At 34.6% G+C, this 21,495-nt stretch overlaps 1 protein-coding gene across 1 annotated transcript; it reads left to right on the plus strand.

Moving 5' to 3' along the window:
- The first annotated feature begins 367 nt into the window (after positions 1-367).
- LOC149155716 (glutathione S-transferase U19-like) lies at positions 368-1,233 on the plus strand. Its single transcript, XM_089441093.1, has 2 exons — positions 368-709; positions 868-1,233. The coding sequence occupies exons 1-2, from the start codon at positions 377-379 to the stop codon at positions 1,231-1,233; spliced, it is 699 nt and encodes a 232-aa protein (XP_089297219.1). The 5' UTR covers positions 368-376.
- Positions 1,234-21,495: the final 20,262 nt, after the last annotated feature.

Genomic DNA, 21,495 nt, shown 5'->3' on the forward strand with positions numbered 1-21,495 from the left:
ACGTTATCAAATTGTAAATTAATTTACATTTGTAAATTTACATAAAATAAGAATATAAAAAAAACATATAAATGTTTTCAAATTTTCATTTCAAGGGAAAATGGGATTTGAGACTGACCAAAAAACAATCTTATCCAAGTGCTCAATAATTTTCAATTATTACATACCCTGACAACAACTTGACTGAAGGTTTCAATGATTTGCAATTATTAATCTTCGACAAAAAGGGACGATAGGGGAGATCATTGTCCTGTGAGGAGAGATACAAAATATTTGAGTATAAATATTGGAGTAAGGGAACAGTCAAGCACGAAGCAAGGTTGGCCATTCATTCATACCTGTCTGTTTCCTGTAAGATTCAGTAGTTTAATTTTAGATGGCGAAAATGGGGCAAGGGGAGGAGCAAGTGAAGGTATTGAGCCTCTGGTGTAGTCCCTTTAGCATGCGTGTTTTGATTGGATTGGAAGAGAAAGCTGTGACATATGAATACCAGGAAGAGAATCTCGACCCCAAGAGTGACCTGCTGCTGCAAATGAATCCTATTAACAAGACGGTACCTGTCCTCATCCACAATGGCAAGCCTGTGAACGAGTCTCTCATCATTCTCGAATATATCGATGAGACCTGGCCAAGCTCTAATCGATTCATGCCCTCCAACCCATACGACCGAGCCGTTGCAAGGTTCTGGGCAGACTTCCTGAACAAGAAGGTATGCATAACCTCACCCAAACGAAATCTTATATCATAAATTTTCTTCAATGCATTGCATTTTGGACCTACTAGCATTTCTACGTATTGAATTTGTGGTATTCCATTTATATTGCTAGCACTTTCTAAATACATATGAAATCCTGCGGTTGGTTTCAGTTTTTCGAAGATGCATTTTATGGTATTTTGAAAAATGAAGGAGAAGCTCTGGAAGAGGCTAAGCGTTGTATGTTGAAGTACTTGGGATTCCTTGAAGGGGAGCTGTCAACAAGGGGAGGAAAGCCTTATTTTGGAGGGGAGCAGTTTGGGTACCTGGACATTGCGTTCATTCCCTATGCATGTTGGTTCCATTCATTTGAAACGTTTGGGAAATGGAAGATACCATGGGAAATTGAGTTCCCCAGGCTCCAAGTGTGGATAAAAAAGTGCTTGGAGAGAGACAGCGTGAAAAAAGTGCTCCCGAACCCCGTTAAGGTTTTGGAATATGCCATTGAGTATAGGAAGACATTTATCACTTCCGAGTGACCGAAAATCCTAATATGTTGCAGGACCGTTGCCACATTTATATGGCCGTATGTAGTAGATTAGTGATGCGGATGTATTCTTCAGTATTTTCGTTTGTTTTTCTGGAGTTATGGACATGTTTCCTTGGATCCCAGAGATTCTGGGATCTTTGAACTTGAGGTTTAAAGTGGCTTCGTCACTGCAAACACTCTTACTAATAATAAGTTTTATTATTATTATTATGTAGATTTTAGTAATTGGATCGTTTTCACTTTGCATCATTCATTCAGATTTTTGCAAATTTCAGGTTAAAGGCTGAAAGCTATATAATTTTTCAGCATTTGACATGACAGTAAAGGACGAATATAGAAAAAGAGTGGAAAGTAGTTTGTGAAGTTGGGAACGTAGAATTTAAGATAACTGCAATCCTAAATTTTTAGGAATTCAATAAATCAAATTCAAGCAGGGGTATATTTAAAAGGGACCTATGGATGGAAGAATTCTTGAATCTATTTATAAATTAGAAAGCTGAAAGAATTATAGAATCTATTTATAAATTAGAAAAAGGAAACTGAGATGGAAAAAGGTAAACAACAAATGTAATTTGTAAAAGGGTGATGTACTCGTATGTCGCAGCAAATTGGCATGAAAAATTGATCGCTTACATTTAAGAATAGATATTTGCTCACATCTAAGAGCAAGAAGAGTCACTTTGAGAAGCAAAACTAGATGGCAGCGTAGTCCCTATCAAAATTGAGAAATAAATGGTTTAAACATTTACAATGATCTCTTTGGAAAAAAAACATTGGATTGAAGCCTTTTAATAATAATTTATATTTAAATTAAAAAACAAATAATATAAAATAATAAATTAAATGGAAAAAACCTTAGTTTAGAGGGTCAATTGTTTAGCCCATTTAATCAACACATCTAGATATTTTTTATTATTCAAATTTGAAAGATTCCATTTAAATGGTATCAAATTAATTGATATGATATTGGTAAATCTATTCATTTAAGGTGTTGTTTGCTGAGGTCAAAATATTTTTTTGGTGAAAATAGATTCAGAATTTTCATTATTTTCCAATTTAATGTTAAACTTCCATTAAACTATTAAATTGATATTAGTAAATCTATCGCTCATTTAATGTTGCTGGCACTTGAACCATTCTTGAATTTGATGGGAGTAGTAAAATAATTAAAGTTTATAGCTATATCAAGAGAAGACAATATATACAATTTACATGAAAAAGTTGTTATAAGTAAACTTAGACTTTCTTCTCGTTATTCCCAAAAAAAAATATCTGATGGGAGTAGTAAAATAATTAAAGTTTATATCTATATCAAGTGAAGAAAATATATAAAAGTTACATGAAAAAGTTGTTATTGGTAAACTTGGACTTTCTTCTCATTATTCCCAAAAAAATATATTTGATGGGAGTAGTAAAATAATTAAAGTTTATAGCTATATAAGTGAAGAAAATATATACAATCTACATGAAAAAGTTGTTATTAGTAAACTTAGACTTTCTTCTCATTATTCCCAAAAAAATATATAAAGAAAAATTTGAAAAATATTAATTTTAAATTTATCATAATCGACCCAAAATTCTATATAACAGAAAATCTAAATGTAACTAAAATCAATTTTTCAAATTCTTCTACAATTTTATATAAGTATCAACTTAACTGTTATAAAATTCTGTATAACAGTGTGTATAACAGAAGATCTAAATGTAAGTAAAATCAATTTTTCAAATTCTTCTACAACTATCAAGAAAAATATGATTCAACACTTTTTCTAATTATAAGTGCTAACAATTTTAATATTAATCATTTGATAATGTTTTATAGACATACAATCTTTAACTTATGGCCTACAATCTTTAACTTAATTCATAATATATGGCCTACAAACCAAAGTATCTTTAACTTATCTTTACTCAACCTTTTATAATTATAAGTGCTAACAACTTTAATATTAATCATTCGATAATGTTTTATGGACATACAATTTTTAGAAAATTCATAATATATGGCCTACAAACCAGAATGTCTTTAACTTATCTTTACTCAACTTTTTATTTTTAATATTTCCTTTTTTTTTTCCATATGATTTTTTATATCTATTTATAATATATATTTCATTAAATTTAAAATTTATACTATTATTTAAATTTATATATATATATATATATATATATATAAAATAAAATTATCATTATATATAAAAACATAAAATTATCATAAAATAAAAATTATATAAAATTAAATTTACATAAATTTATTTATTATTATTATTATTATTTATTATTTAATGACATTTATATAGTATATGTTACTATATTAGAAATTTATGTTATTATTATTACTTATTATTTTTTAATTTAATGACATTTATATGGTATATGTTACTATGTTTCCAACCCTATTCAACAATAGCAAAATAACAATTGAAAATAAAAATTATTTCTCCAATTTTTTTTTTTAGCAAACATGAAGATTAAAGTTGTATATCATTTATTGAAATAAAAATAAAAGAAACTTGATCCAACAAGCTCGGGATAATAGCAAGCTAGTGAAAACGGAGGTGGAATCATTTAATACAAAGTTTAATGTTCTCAAAGAAATGGGTATGCTTTCTCGTTGAGATCAGAATAATAGGTTAATGTGTCCAGATGCATATAAAGAATCTAGTTTAATTAACCAAATAAATTCCAACAAGTTTTCAAATATGGTGGAAATATGGTGGAAATATTGAATGGGCCAACTCTGGTAGATAAACTCATTCATGAATTTTATTTTCGTTCTCAAATTGGAATAGAATGGAAATGGCTAGCCAAAAAATTTTAAATATGTAAAAAACTATTTGAAGCTTGTAAATAATTTTCTATTTTTCACTAATTAGTTACTAAAAAGTTGCTTTTGTAAATAATATTCATTGTAATGATTTTAAATAAAAACTAATGAAGAATGGAAGAATGAGGTCAAATTTTGTCAAAGAGATTGTATTTTTGCATCTATGGACATTATTATTAAAGTTTTTAATCAAAATATTTTCCTCTCAACTATTCACAATGTGTATTCACGTGTTTTAATATTTCTCTTATAATTTGTGTGTCTTCTTTTCATTTATGTAATTATTTGAAGTTACATGAGATATTGTGAGATGCTAAAATGAGAATCAATTTCCATTACATCTAGAATGCTATGTTTTACACAAAAATTTATGGTAGAATCCATTTGTTTTTATCATACCTCTTGTTAAATGGTTTGGTATTTCATATAATCGAAGTTTTACTTTGTTATTGAACCAATGGATATTATTCTTGTGCATTTTCTTCAGTGATAGACATTGCAGTATTCATTAAATGCTTTGAAATATGTTACAATCTTTTTTTATTCTTCTATGACAAGAATTAGTCATATCATTGTTGTCTTCTTTAGTGTGGAGGTATCATATTGATTAGACATTTGAAATATATAGTCCTACAACACATCATATGAGAGATAAACTAAATTAGAACCTCTCTTTTAAAAACTTGTGTTGGTGTCATGGCATATTTTTCAAGTTAAGAACTATCTCAAGGATACAATACATATGACATGCTCACCTATCACTTATTCCATTGTTCATTATGTTGATTGCCATAATTTTAATATTGATGATCGTGACTCATCACATGCCTTTGTGTCACCCAGATTTGAAAAAAAAAACTACTAGTATTGCATCCTCACTACTAAACAAAATGGGGTATACTGGAGGAGGACTTCGGAAAAATGGATAGAAAATTTTCATTCATATTTTTCCTAAAGCAAATCATATAAGCCATGTCTTGGATATTTTTTTATTTCTAACTCATTTCCTCCCCTCCATCATGTTGAATCTAGGAAGGTGTCATTTGTTGCGAGTAGATTTCATACTTGTCATGGACCCTTCCTCAAAAAAAAGAAAAGAAAAATATTCCATAGTCACAGTCTTAATAATTCTTACGGATACCCATGGTGTTTTCCCTAGCATATATATATAGTAAATTTTTGTAAGGAATAGTTTTGTACATTTGTATTTTACTACTCTTACAACTTTGATCACCATAACTCTTATGCGCTCTACTTGTAATTTCCTTTTTTCCAACATGTTTCTAAGTACACCCTTCCATGACTATACTTAACAAGCTTTATATGGTGAATGTATTTTCCCAAACCCTCATAACCAAATATGCTAAGAATATGCTAACAATAGGTTCAAGGGTATAAGTTTTCCCCCTTATATTCTAGCATTCGATTTGTTACATTTTATTGCAGTACTCCCTTCATTATAATTTAAAACTATATGATTTATAAAAGGGTTTCCCCTCTCCACCCTTACCATACGCACATTGAATGGATGTTCAGTCTGCCAAGTCCTTTTGGTAAATAAAATGGTGTCATGTCTCATGGCCCATGTGAACTAACCCTCCACTCGTACCTCGCTTCTTTGACTAATGACGTGTTGGTTGTGTTGACATCAACGGTGGCCAGCGTCGAGTGTAGATTGACAGTTCATAATACACTTTCCAACCCCCAGTGTATGAAACCCTTGATCCTTAACTCATTTCCGTTGTCACCTATTCTAGTTGTGTGGGTTGCATAGGGTCTGTTTGAGATTTCTTTCTTTTCATTCGGGGTTTGGCTTCCGAGAGCCAGAGTTTTAAGGGAACTATTCCAGGTTTCATGGCGATTCTTCGTGCAATAGCTGTCAAGGCGCAGTGTTTATATGTTCACCCTTCATAACTTAGTTCTATACACCTACGGGTTTCAGGGTAGTATGGTTCCTCCCTAACTACGGTAATGGTTACCATTATGGTTTTCTTTTTGTGAATACAATGATTTCTATATATTCATTCCTGTAAGATTCTTTGACAGCTTTTGTTGCTCCTCTCTACAGGATTTCTTCTGGGGTCGAACTTGGAAAATGTAGGTGCCTCACCTGCCAGGGCCTTCACTCTTGCACACATTGAGATAGTTTAACTTGTTGTCGACCTCTTTGCATTTTTTCTTCATATAATTTTCATTTCTGAATTGACACTCATCAAGCCAAGGATGCTTACAGGTACCCTTTCCAGCGAATGGCGGTCCTGAATCCCTTCAAAGGTATTCTCTAAATTGTTGAGTTCCTCTATAGTTCAATTTGTTTTATTTTCTTTCATAAGTTATTATTGATTTAATACCGAGGAATGTCATATGGTCTAATGACAGGTAATTTCTGACCTATGGGGTGTTGGCATTATAACACAGGTTTGGCGCTAGGACACAGGTGTTTTCCTCGATAGAAACTCACTCAGACAACAGATCATAGTTCACGCTCATAGAATGAAGGAAAATGAGATATACGCAGGTTCCCCTTAACCAAGCAGCGTATACATGCGGGTTCGTTGACAAAAAGACGCATATGTGTATACACGCACTTTCACACAAGGAAAGGTGCGTACTTGTTGGAGAATTTGGTTTTGGTCCATGGTATTTGGACCATGGTATTTTGACCCATGGTATTGGTCCGAGGTATCTTGTCCGAAGTGTTGACCCCAGGTAATTGGTCTAAGGTATTGTTTCTAAGTGGTTTTGGACCATGGTATTGAGTAAGGCCTAAGACTGTAAAAGGAGGAGGAGATCATTAGGCAAAGGCACTCAAGTATTGAATATCTAATGAAGAGCAAGATCTAGAATACTGGTCATTGGGTTATGGTGCATAGCTAGATCTGAATCAAGGAGGAACTTGAGCGCTTGAAGAAGGATAAGTTCTATTGATGGGTCAAGATCTTAAGGCTTGAAGAGAAGTATCTTTGTGTGGTTTTGATCTTTTATCTAAATAATTGGCACATGTTATAATCTGTAAATCTGATGATCTGGGTATAACTGATGTCTGAATAGTGGAAAAGGTTAAATCATCTTTTACAGATCTGTACGCAGGTTCAGTATAGCAAAGGCGCATATACACGTTGGTTCGGCATTTCAAAACTGTGTATACGCAGGTCCACCTTGCGAAAAGTGCGTATGCACACAGGTTCAACACATTGAAGTAGCATACTTCTCATAAAATATGTTTTAGCTACTTCTGTTTACTGTTGCAGTGTTCTGGGTTCTGGATTGAGTTCTGGTTACTGTTACTGTATTCTGGTTACAGCATTCAGAAAAGTGATTATTTGATTCAATTTTGGTTGGTACAAAGGAGATTGGTTGATGCAGATATATTTGATGTTTGATTGATGTTATTGATGGATCCAATCTAAAAATTTATGAAACGTGGTCCCTGGAAAAAGAGAGAAGGTTTTAGCCTTTTGTAGGTTAGCACCTACGTACTAGTAAACACATTAGCTAGTACAAGAGCAAAGGGGGTTGTAGCTCCCTTCCAAGAAAATCTGGAGAACGAGAGAAGGTTGTAGCCTTCTGCAGGTAGAGAAGCCTGCATACTGGTATAGGACTGCACCAGTACAAAATTTGTAAAAAGAATTTTCTTATTAAAGAAATATAGAGACGATTGCAGTAGGTGGTTTTCACCCACATTGGGTTTCCACCTTATATCTTGTGTTCATGTGTGTGATTTCCTCTTCTGTTTACTGCACCTGGTTACTATTTATATGGTTCTAATACATAGATTAAATATCAACTAACTAAATTATAATTTTGCAAGGTATACAGTGGTTTCTCTAAACATAGTTGCGTATACACGCAAGTTTCATTAACAGAAGTAGTGTATATAAATCTGTTTATGGAAATGAAATATTGCTAAATTGCTAATACTAATTCACCCCCCCCCCCCCCACTCAAATATTATTTCCAACAATTGGAGTCAGAGAAAGTCCTTCAAGAGAAGCTTGATCACTTGAAGGAAGATTTATCATCATGGGAAGCTACGAAAGAGAAGGATCCATTAGACTACCAATCTTTGATGGGAGCAACTTCGTCTATTGGAAGGTAAGAACCACAACCTATATTCAATCTCTTGGAACAAATGTTTGGGAAATCGTGGAAGGAGGGTATACATTTCCATCAGTAATTCCTATAGATACGGCAGGTAAAAAGCAATATGAAACAAATGCCAAGGCTGTCAATACACTATTTGGGAGTTTGTCACAATCAAAATTTGTCAAGGTTATGCAGCTCAAACCGCCAAAGAAATATGGGACAAGATCATTTTAAGCTATGAAGGAGACAATCAGGTAAAACGTGAAAAACTACAATCTATCAAAATTCAATATGAAACTCTCAAAATGCACAATGATGAAAGTATATCTCATTACTTCCTACGTATAGATGAGATTGTTAATCACATGAAAAACTTGGGTGAAGAGATAAAAGAAGTTACTTTAGTTGAAAAGGTTTTAAGATCCTTGTCTTCTAAGTTTGAATCAAAAGTTTCTGCCATAGAAGAAAAGTAGGATCTTCAGAGTATGACTATGACATAGCTGCACGGAATCCTAATTGTTGTTGAAATGAGAAAAGGAGGTCCATCAGATATGAGAGAAGTCGCATTCAAGGCTTCAAGAAGAGAAGAGCTCAATGAATTGGGACACAATTCAGAAGGAGAGGAAAGAAAACTTTTTCAAGAACCTTCAATGGGGTTCTGGAAGATTTAGAGGTAAACTACCTTTCAAATGCTTGTAGAAGAATCGATCATTATGTAGCCAAATGTCCTCATAAAGGTAAGCTTGATAAAGGTAAGGAACCATCAAAATGGAATTGAAAACAGAATGTAAGTAAGAAGAGCTACTATACGCATGAAGATAATGATGGTTTATCAAATAGTGATGAAGATGAACATGGTAATGACTATAGACTTTTGATGGATTTTGAAGATGATGATTTCTTGGATGCTTTAGATGAAGATGGTCGCTATGAAGAAATTTCTAAACATAAAATCTATTTAGAAGAAAATAGTATGATTATAGATACTCTGACATTCCAACTTGCTGAAAGGGAAAAACACAATGAAAATTTAGAATGTGAAATTGTGGGTCTGAGAAAGGATATTGAGAAAACAAAAGCTCTCAATCTCAAGTTTGCTAAAGGATCAGAAACTTTAGATGAAATTATCAAAGTGCAGCGTTCTCCTCTGATAAAGACATGTCTTGGATATACTGAAGAAGCATCTCAAGCACAGAAGCCATCAATCTCCAAAGCTATCTTGAGGCAGCAAGGAGAAGTGAACAGGTTGACAAGCGTCAGCAAAGGCATAAAGCAAATCACCAGGTAAATCGAGTTCAATCTACTTCAAGGATGAACAAAATATATAACCAAACACAGGTAAATCACTCTCAATTTGCTTCAAGATGAATGTCAATGGAAACTACAATCATCAGGTCAGTAGATTCGATAATCGCAAGAATTTCTTTAATGGCCAATGTTTTTCATGTCATAACTTTGGACACAAAGCTGCTCAATGTGTTGCTTACAAGTCCATCATGACTAGAGAAGCACGAAATCAAAGGAATGTGACTGGGATCATGAAAAGGACCTACAATAACTTTTCTAATCTTGAAAATGAAATAGAATGCTCTATCTGTAACAACATCGGTCATGAATATTTTGAATGCAGAAGTAAATTTTGGCAAACATCTCAGAAGGAGCAAGCTTCATTGGGTCCCAAAACATGGAGAAATAAAGAACCGCAAACAGAAAGATGTGGAATAGCCTTGTATGTAGAAGGACAAGAAAATCGGTGGTATATCAACAGTGGATGCTCAAAACACATGACAGGTGACAAAGAAAAACTTCAATGGTATAATGCCTTAGAAAAGGAAAAGGTCTCTTTTGGAAATGACACTCCTACTGTCATAAAAGGTAAAGGCTTTGTTCTCTTAAAAGAAAAGGTTAAATCTGGAAATGTTATGTATGTTGATGGTCTTAAGCATAACCTATTAAGTGTCAGTCAAATGTGTGATCAAGGAAATGAAGTAGTATTTCGATCAAATGGATGTGTTGTTCGTGAGCTTGATACAGGAGAAACAGTGATCAAAGGTGTAAGAACTCCAAACAACTTGTACATACTTAAGGGAGGACAATAATAGTGCTACCTAAGCAAAAATTATGAACACTAGCTATGGCATAGAAGACTGGGACATCTAAGCTTCCCTCAAATAAAAAAAAGCATGCAGATACCAGGTGGTTCGTGATCTTTCGGATATCCGCATTCTAGAAAATACAATATGCAAATCATGTCAATTTGGTAAGCAAACCAGAACACATTTCCCTGAAAAGGAAGGATCAGCTAGTAAGCCTCTTGAACTTGTTCACACTGATTTATGTGGTCCATCTAGGAAAAAGTCACCTCATGGAGAAGAATACTTTACATTGTTCATTGACGAATTTTTCAGAATGTGTTGGATAGGACTTCTAAAGCATAAAGATGAAGCATTTGAAAATTTCAAAGCCTTTAAAGCTTTGGTTGAAAATGAATCAGATCGCAAAATCAAATGCCTCAGGTCTAATCGAGGAGGGGAATTTACCTAGGATGAATTCTTTGACTTCTGTGAAGAACATGGAATAAGAAGGGAATTCTCTACCACAAGAACTCCTCAACAAAATGGAGTGGTAGAAAGGATGAACAGAACTGTTCAACAAATGGCTCGTGCTATGCTATATGAGTCTGGAACTCCTGCAACCTTCTAGGGAGAAGCTGCATTTGCTGCCATCACTATTCTCAACAAAACAAACGTTCGAGTAAATAGCACTCAAACTCCACATGAACTTTGGTATGGTAAGACTCCTACTGTAAAATACTTCAAAGTTTTTGGAAGTAAATGTTACATCAAAAGGACTAATGAAAAACTTGGCAAGTTTGAACCTAGAGCAGATGAAGGCATTCTCCTTGGTTACTCTTCCCGAAGTAAAGGATATAAGTGTTATAATAAAATACTTGGGAAAATTGTCAAAAGTATTGATGTTGTGGTTGATAAAGCAAGCAAAAATCCAAAGCAGGTGAAAACCGAAGATTATGAAGAAGATGAGGACTATTCTTCCACATCAAATCAGACTAATTCTGAAGAAGACACCAATGAGGTACCAGAAGAACAGATAAGGGTAGAAGAAAAGACTCCATCAAAGTATGTTCAGAAGAATCATCCAGAGACTCAAATTTTGGGGTAGAAAGAGGCAGGTGTGCAGACAAGAAGAACTATTACAGAAGCTTCAAGCTATCTAGCATTGCTTTCCTCCATCGAACCGCAAAATGTAAATGAAGCATGGAAAGATGAATGTTGGATCAAGGCCATGAATGAAGAACTTGAGCAGATTGAAAAGAATAATACTTGGGAATCGGTTCATAGACCTAATGATAAGAATGTCATAGGAACCAAATGGATATTCAAAAACAAGCTGAATGAAAATGGAGAAGTTATTAGAAACAAGGCCATAATTGTTTGTAAAGGGTATGCTCAACAAGAAGGTATAGACTTTGAAGAAACTTTTGCACCTGTTGCTAGACTTGAAGCCATAAGAATGTTCCTTTCTCTTTCTAGCTTTCCGAAGTTCAAGGTATATCAAATGGATGTGAAATTTTCCTTTCTTAATGGAGACCTAGAAGAAGAAGTATATATTGACCAACGAGATGGTTTCATCCTTGTAAATGATCCAAAACTTGTATGTGGACTCAGAAAGGCTCTCTATGGTCTAAAACAAGCTCCAAGGGCCTGGTATTATCGTCTTGACAAATACCTTCATCAACAAGGTTTTTCAAAAAGATCAGCTGATAGCAATCTTTATATAAAAATTGACAATGATAAATTACTAATACTTGTTGTGTATGTTGATGATATCATTTTTGGTAGCAATGAAGAAGCCATGAGTCAAAGCTTTGCTTTGGTAATGCAGAAATAATTTGAAATGTCCCTGCTTGGTGAGCTCACATATTTTCTTGGTTTACAAGTTCAACAAAATAAAGATGGTATTTTTCTATCACAAACCAAGTACCTCAAGCAGATCTTGAAGAAATATGGCATGGAAGATTCTAAACTAGTATGTACCCCTATGGTAATAGGATGCAGCCTCAGCTCAAATGATGAATTAGCAGCAGTACATAAACCAACCTACAGATCCATGATGGTAGTCTGCTTTATCTAACAGGTACCTAACTAGACATCATGCATGCAATGGGAATAGTTGGAAGATTCCAAGCAAATCCAAAGGAATCACAGCTCCAGGCAGTTAAACAGATTTTCAAATATCTTCAAGGAACACAAAACTTTGGTTTATGGTATCCTAGAGATACAGATCTTACACTTCATGCATATACAGATGCAGATTGGACAGGAAGCGTGGATGATAGAAAAAGCACTAGTGGTGGTGCATTCTATAGGGGTTCTAGATTAGTTTCCTGGTTCAACAAGAAACAAAGTTCAATTACATTATCTATAGTTGAAGTAGAATATGTGGTTGTTGCGTCTTGTTGCACACAACTCCTTTGGATGAGCAAACACTGCAAGACATTCAGATCACATGTACTCCACCCATCTCCATTCTATGTGATAATACAAGTGCAATCAGTATTTCAAAGAATCCAGTCATGCATTCCAAGACCAAGCACATACCTATCATATATCATTTTCTCCAGGAACAAGTGCTTGAACAAAAATTCAAATTGGAGTATGTTCCCTACAAGGAACAGGTTGCTGATATATTCACCAAACCACTACCCAAAGAGACATTTGAATACCTTAGATAGAAGCTGGGAGTAGTTGATGCCTCATCTTGCCATTGACACTTATCTGTTTCATATAACAGTGGTTGTACACGAGTTTCATGAAGCGTATCCGCGTACATACGCCGTTTTCTGTGGATACAGCCATGTATATGTTGGTTTGAAGAATATCAGTGGGCCAGACTCAGGATGAAAAGAGTCTGATATGGGTCTGACAGTAATAATCTAGCATAGGTTCAAGGGGAGCATATACTTCTAATAATGTATTATTGGTATTATCTTAGAAGATCTTGGTACAATCTCGCAGTTGTTTTTTATTCAGGTGGAACAGGTGCAGAGGGAGATCATGGTTGTTGGTCTGGATGGTGATTGACAGATGCTGCTGACGATAGTTGCTAATGACTATCATACTCTTGTTTTAGATGTTTTGTCTCTATGTTATGTATATCTTTTATTATCAAGGTCATGTAACGACCTATTTTATTTCCCCACTATGCTTGGGATGGATGATGTAATGTTCTTATTTTATCATGTATAAACTTTGATGTATCCCCACTTGGTTGGGTGGATGAGTCAATCTTGGTATATCCCCACTTGGTTGGGAGATGGATGTATGTATGAGTCTTTGGTGATAGGAAGGTCATTTATGATGTATAGAGTCATGTTCTTCTTGTAGAACATCTTTTTGCAGACCTTGCTTACAATTAAGGGGAGCATGAACAGCACACTTCAACATATCACAGAATTCAGCATGTACTAAGGGGGAGCATAACCCTTTGCCCTTGATGACAAAGGGGGAGAGTGACTCGGGGTTTCCATCAAGTCCAAAGGGGGAGATCGTTGGCATTATGACATAGGTTTGGCACTATGACATAGGTGTTGTCATTGATGGCAACTCACTTAGATAACAGATCACCGTTCAAGCTCACAGAATGAAGGAAAAAGAGATATACCCAGGTTCCCCTTGACCAAGCATCGTAAACACGCGGGTTCGCCGACCAAAATACATGTATGCATATGCACGCACTTTCATGCAAGGAAAGGTGCGTACTTGTTGGAGAATTTGGTTTTGGTCCATGGTATTTAGACCATGGTATTTTGACCCATGGTATTGGTCCGAGGTATCTTGTCCGAAGTGTTGATCCCAGGTAATTGGTCCAAGGTATTGTTTCTAAGTGGTTTTGGACCATGGTATTGAGTAAGGCCTAAGACTATAATAGGACGAAATCATTAGGCAAAGGCACTCAAGTATTGAATATCTAATGAAGAGCAAGATCTAGAATACTGGTCATTGGGTTATGGTGCATAGCTAGATCTGAATCAAGGAGGAACCTGAGTGCTTGAAGAAGGATAAGTTCTATTGATGGGTCAAGATCTTAAGGCTTGAAGAGAAGTATCTTTGTGTGGTTTTGATCTTTTATCTGAATAATTGGTGCATGTCGTAATCTATAAATCTGGTGATCTGGGTATAACTGATGTCTGAATAGTGGAAAAGGTTAAATCATCTTTTACAGATCTGTACGCAGGTTTAGTATAGCAAAGGCGCGTATACACGCTGGTTCAGCATTTCAAAACTGCGTATACGCAGGTCCGCCTTGCGAAAAGTGTGTATGCACGCAAGTTCGACACATTGAAGTAGTGTACTCCTCATAAAATATGTTTTAGCTACTTCTGTTTACTGTTGCAGTGTTTTGGGTTCTGGATTGAGTTCTGGTTACTGTTACTGTATTTTGGTTACAACATTCAGAAAAGTGATTGTTTGATTCAGTTTTGGCTGGTACAAAGAAGATTGGTTGATGCATATATATTTGATGTTTGATTGATGTTATTGATGGATCCAGACTAAAAATTTATGAAACGTGGTCCCTGGAAGAAAAGAGAAGGTTGTAGCCTTTTGTAGGTCAGCACCTACGTACTAGTAAACACATCAACTAGTACAAGAGCAAAGGGGGTTGTAGCTCCCTTCCAGGAAAAGTTGGAGAACGAGAGAAGGTTGTAGCCTTCTGCAGGTAGAAGCCTGCGTACTGGTATAAGACTGCACCAATACAAAATTTGTAAAAAGAAGTTTCTTATTAAAGAAAGATAGAGATAATTGCAGCAAGTGGTTTTCACCCACATTGGGGATCCACCTTATATCTTGTGTTCATGTGTGTGATTCCCTGTTATGTTTACTGCATCTGATTACTGGTTATATGGTTTTGATACACATATTAAAGATCAACTAACTAAATTATAAGTTTGCAAGGTATATGCTAGTTTCTCTAAACACAATTGCGTATACACACAAGTTTCATTAACAGAAGTAGCGTATATAAATCTATTTATGGAAATGAAATATTGCTAACACTGATTCACCCCCCCCCCCCCCCCCCCTCTCAATATTATTTCCAACATGGGGAGCCCTATAGTGATTTGTAAAGACTTTCTCCTCTTGTCGTCAAGCTAATATTATGTTGTGCTCCTCTACCAGGTCAGTCCTGGATTCTCCAGTTCCTCTAATGGCTTTTGTCCTGGTTGAACTTCCTACTTGGAAAGCTTCTCCTCTTTGGTTGCCCAATTTCCCAAAATAGGTCTTAGTTCAGTCTTTTTATGGTTGCCCTCTCACAGTGCCATTTGTTATAGTTTAAATGTTTTTCTTTGTTATGGTCTTGGGGTTTTCTCTTAACGAGATCTTCTACTTCTTGTAGAAGTTTTGCTATTTGTAATTTGTTTGGACATTTGTTTATGCCCTCTGTTTGGTAAGGATAACCCTCACCCGGTTGGGTTTATGAGGTGGATACAACACTATTGTACCTCAACGGTGATATTTCCTGAGTTATATGATTATTGTTATACATATTTTATTGTCGATTTATTCAAGTGTACTGTACCTTGAAGACGATACTGTTGCTTGCGCTATATGAACATTTTTCTATATATGTTTAGCTTTGAAAGCAGTTATCTTGGTTAATAGAACTTGTTTTGCTTTACTTCATATTCTGGCACATGAATGGTGTTGTAACGTATGAACATTTGCTATAAATTGCTCCTCTGTTTCCTTTTCTCTTGCTACAATAAATATTTCTAGAGATATTAGGAGTTATGGTTATGAATGTCCTGTATCATTATAAATGTTAGGTATTTTTCTCTTTTCGCTTGGGTTTCTTCTGATTGAAATAGGGGAAGGCGTCAGAGTGCTCAACTCCCAAACGCCTCATTTTAATATTTTAATTGCTATGATGGTGTCCTAATTTTAACTTGCGGCATCTGCCTTTATGATCTTTGTCTCCCTTACCTTCATGTTATGTACTCATAATACTTGCTTTGCATGTGCATGTGTTGTGACCTCTTTATAAAATTGTTTTCGTATGGATTTACTTTATTGTTCTAGCTTTCTCAGTTTATTTTATACCAGTGAATCTCTATAGTCAACTTCAATTATAGTTTCGCTCAGCTTACTTATGCTCAATAGCTTGTTACATAGATATTCATAAATTCTTCTTCAGAGTTTAGTCCTCATTGATATAAATGTATCTAGAATCCCTCTGGTTTATACTATTATATTAGTATGGGTACAGGTCACAGTATGGTGACTAATTTCATAGGGCATCCCTATTGTCCATACTTAGTTCTAGAAGGACACTTACAGTCTCCTTCCGTCATAGTTATTTCTGCTCCACTTTCGCCAAGTGTGTCGAGCACCAATGTAGGATATGGTGGCCTACAACCCTTGGTTGCCTTGAGTGGAACTCAGGTTCCTAACAGATTCCTTGTTTCAATCTCATTCCTATACATTAATATTTTATTCTTTTCCTACCCTTTCATGGTTTTCATACTAAACATGTCTAAAATAAATGGTGTATTTCACTCAGAAATCTCAGTAAGCATAAGTTAATAACAATGATATTCATTGCATGAATCATTCAATAATCATGCTCAGTTTAACTGCATATTCATCGGAAATCAAATGTATGTTTTAATTCAATAAGTATATTATGCGTTAGTTCATAATATCGAAGTCCAAATGCATTATTTGTTTCTGTACAGTAATATGTTCCATAATACCTACGAGGAATTTACTTAAGCATGATTTCTTTGATTTGTATGTTCAGTCTGCACAAGGAACCTACAAAATCAAATATAAGAACAAACATACCACTATGACCTCTACTTAATAAACATACAGCTTTCAATCTACACAACTATTATGCCTCACAGTAGAGTAGACACATAATAAAACTCTGTAACAGAATTTATAACATAATCAAAGCAGGATAATGGACACACTGTTACCAGAATTTCAATTTATGTAACCGAATCACACTAATCAGAACAATTTTCCTCCCAACCATGAACCTTTTCTATTGGTTCCCCCAAAGTTGAGATCGAACCTTTTCCCCCCAGAATCAACAACCCTGTTGGTCTAGTATAGGTTTTATTTATATTTTTCTTTCCCAGCATAATTTCTAAAACGACGTCCCATTTTTTGGGAATCTGCTTATCCTCATAGCCTAAGATTTCTTTTCTGATAAAAGGATTCTTTTTTCCTTTTTTTTCATCCTTTAAAGCCTACCCTTAACTATTATGGTGCTTTTCCACCCCTTTCAGTGTTGTTTCCCCACCACACTAGGTGATTTTCTTATATTCCTTTCTCTACTTATCTAGAAAATCACCTAGTTCTACTCCAAGAGGATTTTTCTTTGGAGTGACTTGGGAAAGTTCAGCGTTTTTCTACTTTTCCTAATCTGGTCCCTTCTCCATGACAAAGGCTCAAGGTAATGATATCAATCTCCTTTTCTTCTTTCCAGCTAATTCATTTCAACCATCTTAATTATTAATTCCACATAAATAACTACATTATCATAAACATGACTTGGCTAACCTGCCATTATTACCAGTATTTTTACTAATAATTATATTGTTTTAGTCATTATGACTTTACAAAACACAAGAAAAATAGGGATATTACAATACCGCATTACTAGAAGAGAAGCCCGTTGCTAATTGCGTGTGCATATTGATGATAATTTCATTGCCAATGAGAATGTTTTTCATGTACATGGGTGTAATCCTATAAGTGTACGTAGGTTAGAGAACAAAGAATAGAAATGTAAGCATAAGAATCAATGAAATCTACTAAGGAATTAGAGTTCATAAAAACCTGGTAGCTATCCACTCAATTCATTACAAAGACAATGTGAAAGGCTAAGTATTGGGATTGAAAATGGTTGGATTGAAGGATGGCCATGGCATTATTTTAATATCTTCTTGCAAACTTGATTTCACCATGTATCATTAATTGTGTAGTCATACAATGTTATCTTGTTTGTTTTTTCTTGCTACTACTCCCTAACTTACGATTTAGGGGAGGAGTTTGATGATAGAGATTGTTGGTGTTGCTTTGTTGTGTAGACAACTGATCAACTAGGTCATGTTATCTCGCTATCTTGTTGATAGTATATCCTTATTTTTGTTGATGGTGACAATGTTTAAATTTCTTTAGGAGTGGTTTTCTAGGTTTGCATACTCTGTATTTAGACCCTTCAGTATCTAAAGGCCTCGTTGTTCATTTGATGGTGGTCACTTCTATTTGAATCATTTTTCTTAGTTCTTTACCAGGGCCTATCTAAAGAATTTATGAAGTGGCTATACATGTTTTCCTTTCTTTTACCTCTGCAACATATTCTACTGCATAGTTCAACCAAGTTCATAAAGGATTCTTGGCTCTCATATTCAAAAGTTTGGTACTTCCTAAATGGAGTGTGCTTATGTTCCTTCCTTTTAGTGGATCGTTGTGAGATCCACAGATCCATCTCCATGATTTGAGCACTAACATCTTTCTCTCTTTTGGAGAGGAGTTTTTTTCCTATATGTTTTCCTCCTTTTCTCTGCTTATGAAAGTTTGTACTTGGGTACCTTATCAAGGCTTGTTGGGAGGACTCAATCTTTCTTTATGTCTACTTCCTACATTTCGTTTACAAGGGGGGTGTTGACATTGGTATTTTCCAATGCTCATATTTCTTTCGATGTGCCAACTGTTGTGAGTTGTAAGGTTCAGTAGGAGTTATTATCCACCTAGTTGTCATAGCTATCTCTAGGCCTCTTACATGGTTATATATGGAAGATATATTTGTGTATTTTTCACATAGAATGAGTAATATATTTGATACTTTTACATGTAAATTTGGCAGAATTTGAATACCCAAAAAGTTTTTCAAATATTGTCTCTATATGAAATCAAAAATATGTTTTAAACAGCAACGAATCACAAACTCCTCCAAATTAAAAAAACAATTAACCAATGCCAATTGGAATAGAAAAAATAAGCCTTCGGAAAATCATTTAACATTTGATCAGACGGTTGTTTCATAGATGATTGTTTCACAAACGGTAATTGTTTCACAGACTACCGACAACAGTAATCATTACAACCCATGCTTGACTATCAAAAATTAATTCTCGTATCTAAAGTTATTATAGCCATTTGAATAGACTATTCTGCCTACACTAATTGTTATGACACGCATTTCATTGCTAGGTATTAGATGTCGGTATGTTATGTTTCAATACTATTTGGACACTCTTCATTTGAGTCAAGAAAATAGATATAATATGATATGCAATGGCCTTAGCATTTTGAAATGGATGAAGAATTATGCAAGAGAACAACAATCTAATTATATTTTTCAATCAATTTCCATTAATACGCACCCTCATCACAATCTAACTAAATGTTCAGTTACATGCAATTATTTAGGTTCGACTAGATTTTATATAATGTGCATTGCAAGGGAAATTATGTGAGGAGCAACCAGGCCTGGAATTTTATGTTTTCTAGAATGATTTTTACCTTCTCATCTCAAAATGCATTTAACAGGTTATTATAAATTTATTCTTATTAAACATAAAAATGATCAAACAGACATTTATTTATTTAAGTTGAATTGCTATAGTATGGATGATTGTTATAGGCTATAATTGTAATGTTGGTTTGAATTGGAGTATTGATTTTAAATGTAATTTAATTGATAAATTATTAGTGAAATAAGTGATTCATAACATATACCATTAATGTAATGATGTTAATAGTAATTAATATTATTATTAATAATGGATTAAAGTCAAAATAAATTATTATTGAAATAAGTTAATTTGATTTTTTTTTGGGGTCATTACATTGATATTATATTGATTTTAACTCTGGTCTATTGGATAGAAAAACAATCTACCCAGTAGTGGAATGTTATCACCAGGAATATGCCTATCTCAATTAAGTTTGGAAGCCACTTGTGATAGCTTAATTTTTCCTAATTAACTTATACACTCAACTCTTTCCCATAAAATTTGGTTTAATTTTTTCTTATCATAACTCAATTGTCAAAGCAATAGTGGGTCATTGGCTGCTATCCTCCAATGCAAGCTGATTCATCATTGTTATTCAAGGAAAACCACACCACCTAGAGTTACCACGATGGTGATCCTTAAGACTTAAAATATCAATATGCACAATATTTGTATTATATTCATTAAAAATAAGATTACATATATACACGAATGTTGTCTCAAGATAGGGAGACTATTTTGGACACATAATATGTTGGTTGAGGAAATATCTCAACCATACACCAAACTAGGAAATGGATCCTAACTACTAGGAACAGACTCCTTTACTTAGTGAAAATCACAACTAAAGACAAGTAGGAATTAGATATTCCAACACTTCCCCTTAATGAGTACTTGTCTCGATATCAGTTTGCAAAATCTAGTTGTGGTCAAATATACCAAAAAAGAATATGTTGATGTCCATATAAAGGAGCAACCATCCACCGGAATGCATGGGTACTAACCGCTGCAACCTCCAGTCTTGTAGGATGTCCTTCGCATACATGGTTGTTCCAACCATTATAACTGCACACCTATACCTGTAAATCCCCCTCCATCATTGTTAACCTAGGTTTTTTCAGATTACCCGTAACCATGCACTGGGTTTTATCGGATCACCCTCAACCATTCCACCAAGGGCACTCAACCAGCACAACTCAACTTAGCCACCAAGGCTCAACATTTCCACTAAGGCACTCAATTCAGCCACGAAGGCTCTTCATGTTAAAATGATACCATGTTAAAATGAGATACCACTAGGGCACTCCAGCCACCATGGGCCCCAAGCCTGCCACTAAGGCACTCCAGCCACTCTAGGCCAAGGGTTTTGTCAGCAAACCCTAAACCATGTTTACAGGAATCTCTGTCCCACTTCACTGTTACATGTGGTTTCTGGCTTACCAAAACCGACACTACAAATGCAAAATGGTTTTTAGATTACCACGAACTGTATGGGGATACACATGCCTTACAAGGCTTTACATTTCACACTCCAACTCTAGAGTTACCAGGTACACAGTTTACAAATACCACTATAAAATAACCTAGACTTGCTTACTAATAAAATGTGACTCATAAAATAACATGCTAGTGAGTCTATTCCACAAACTCACACAAAATTTAACTTAGCTGTCCATCATCCTTTAATCACTTCCTGCTCCTACACCTCATCTTTTGATCATATCTTGGGCATATTTGTCTTTATCAATTAAATATTGGAACTCCATGAACCTGTCATTTGTTAGAAT

This window comes from Pinus tabuliformis, chromosome 9 (genome assembly GCF_031772625.1).
Source record: "Pinus tabuliformis cultivar Carrire ecotype Pingquan chromosome 9, CPIR1, whole genome shotgun sequence".
Classification (NCBI taxonomy): Eukaryota; Viridiplantae; Streptophyta; class Pinopsida; order Pinales; family Pinaceae; genus Pinus; species Pinus tabuliformis.

What these genes read in the sequence shown, in the direction of transcription:
- LOC149155716 (XM_089441093.1), top strand. Translation starts at nt 377, where the DNA reads ATGGCGAAAATGGGGCAAGGGGAGGAGCAAGTGAAGGTATTGAGCCTC. An exon ending in CAGACTTCCTGAACAAGAAG is followed by an intron (nt 710 to 867) that starts GTATGCATAACC and finishes GGTTGGTTTCAG; the next exon opens with TTTTTCGAAGATGCATTTTA.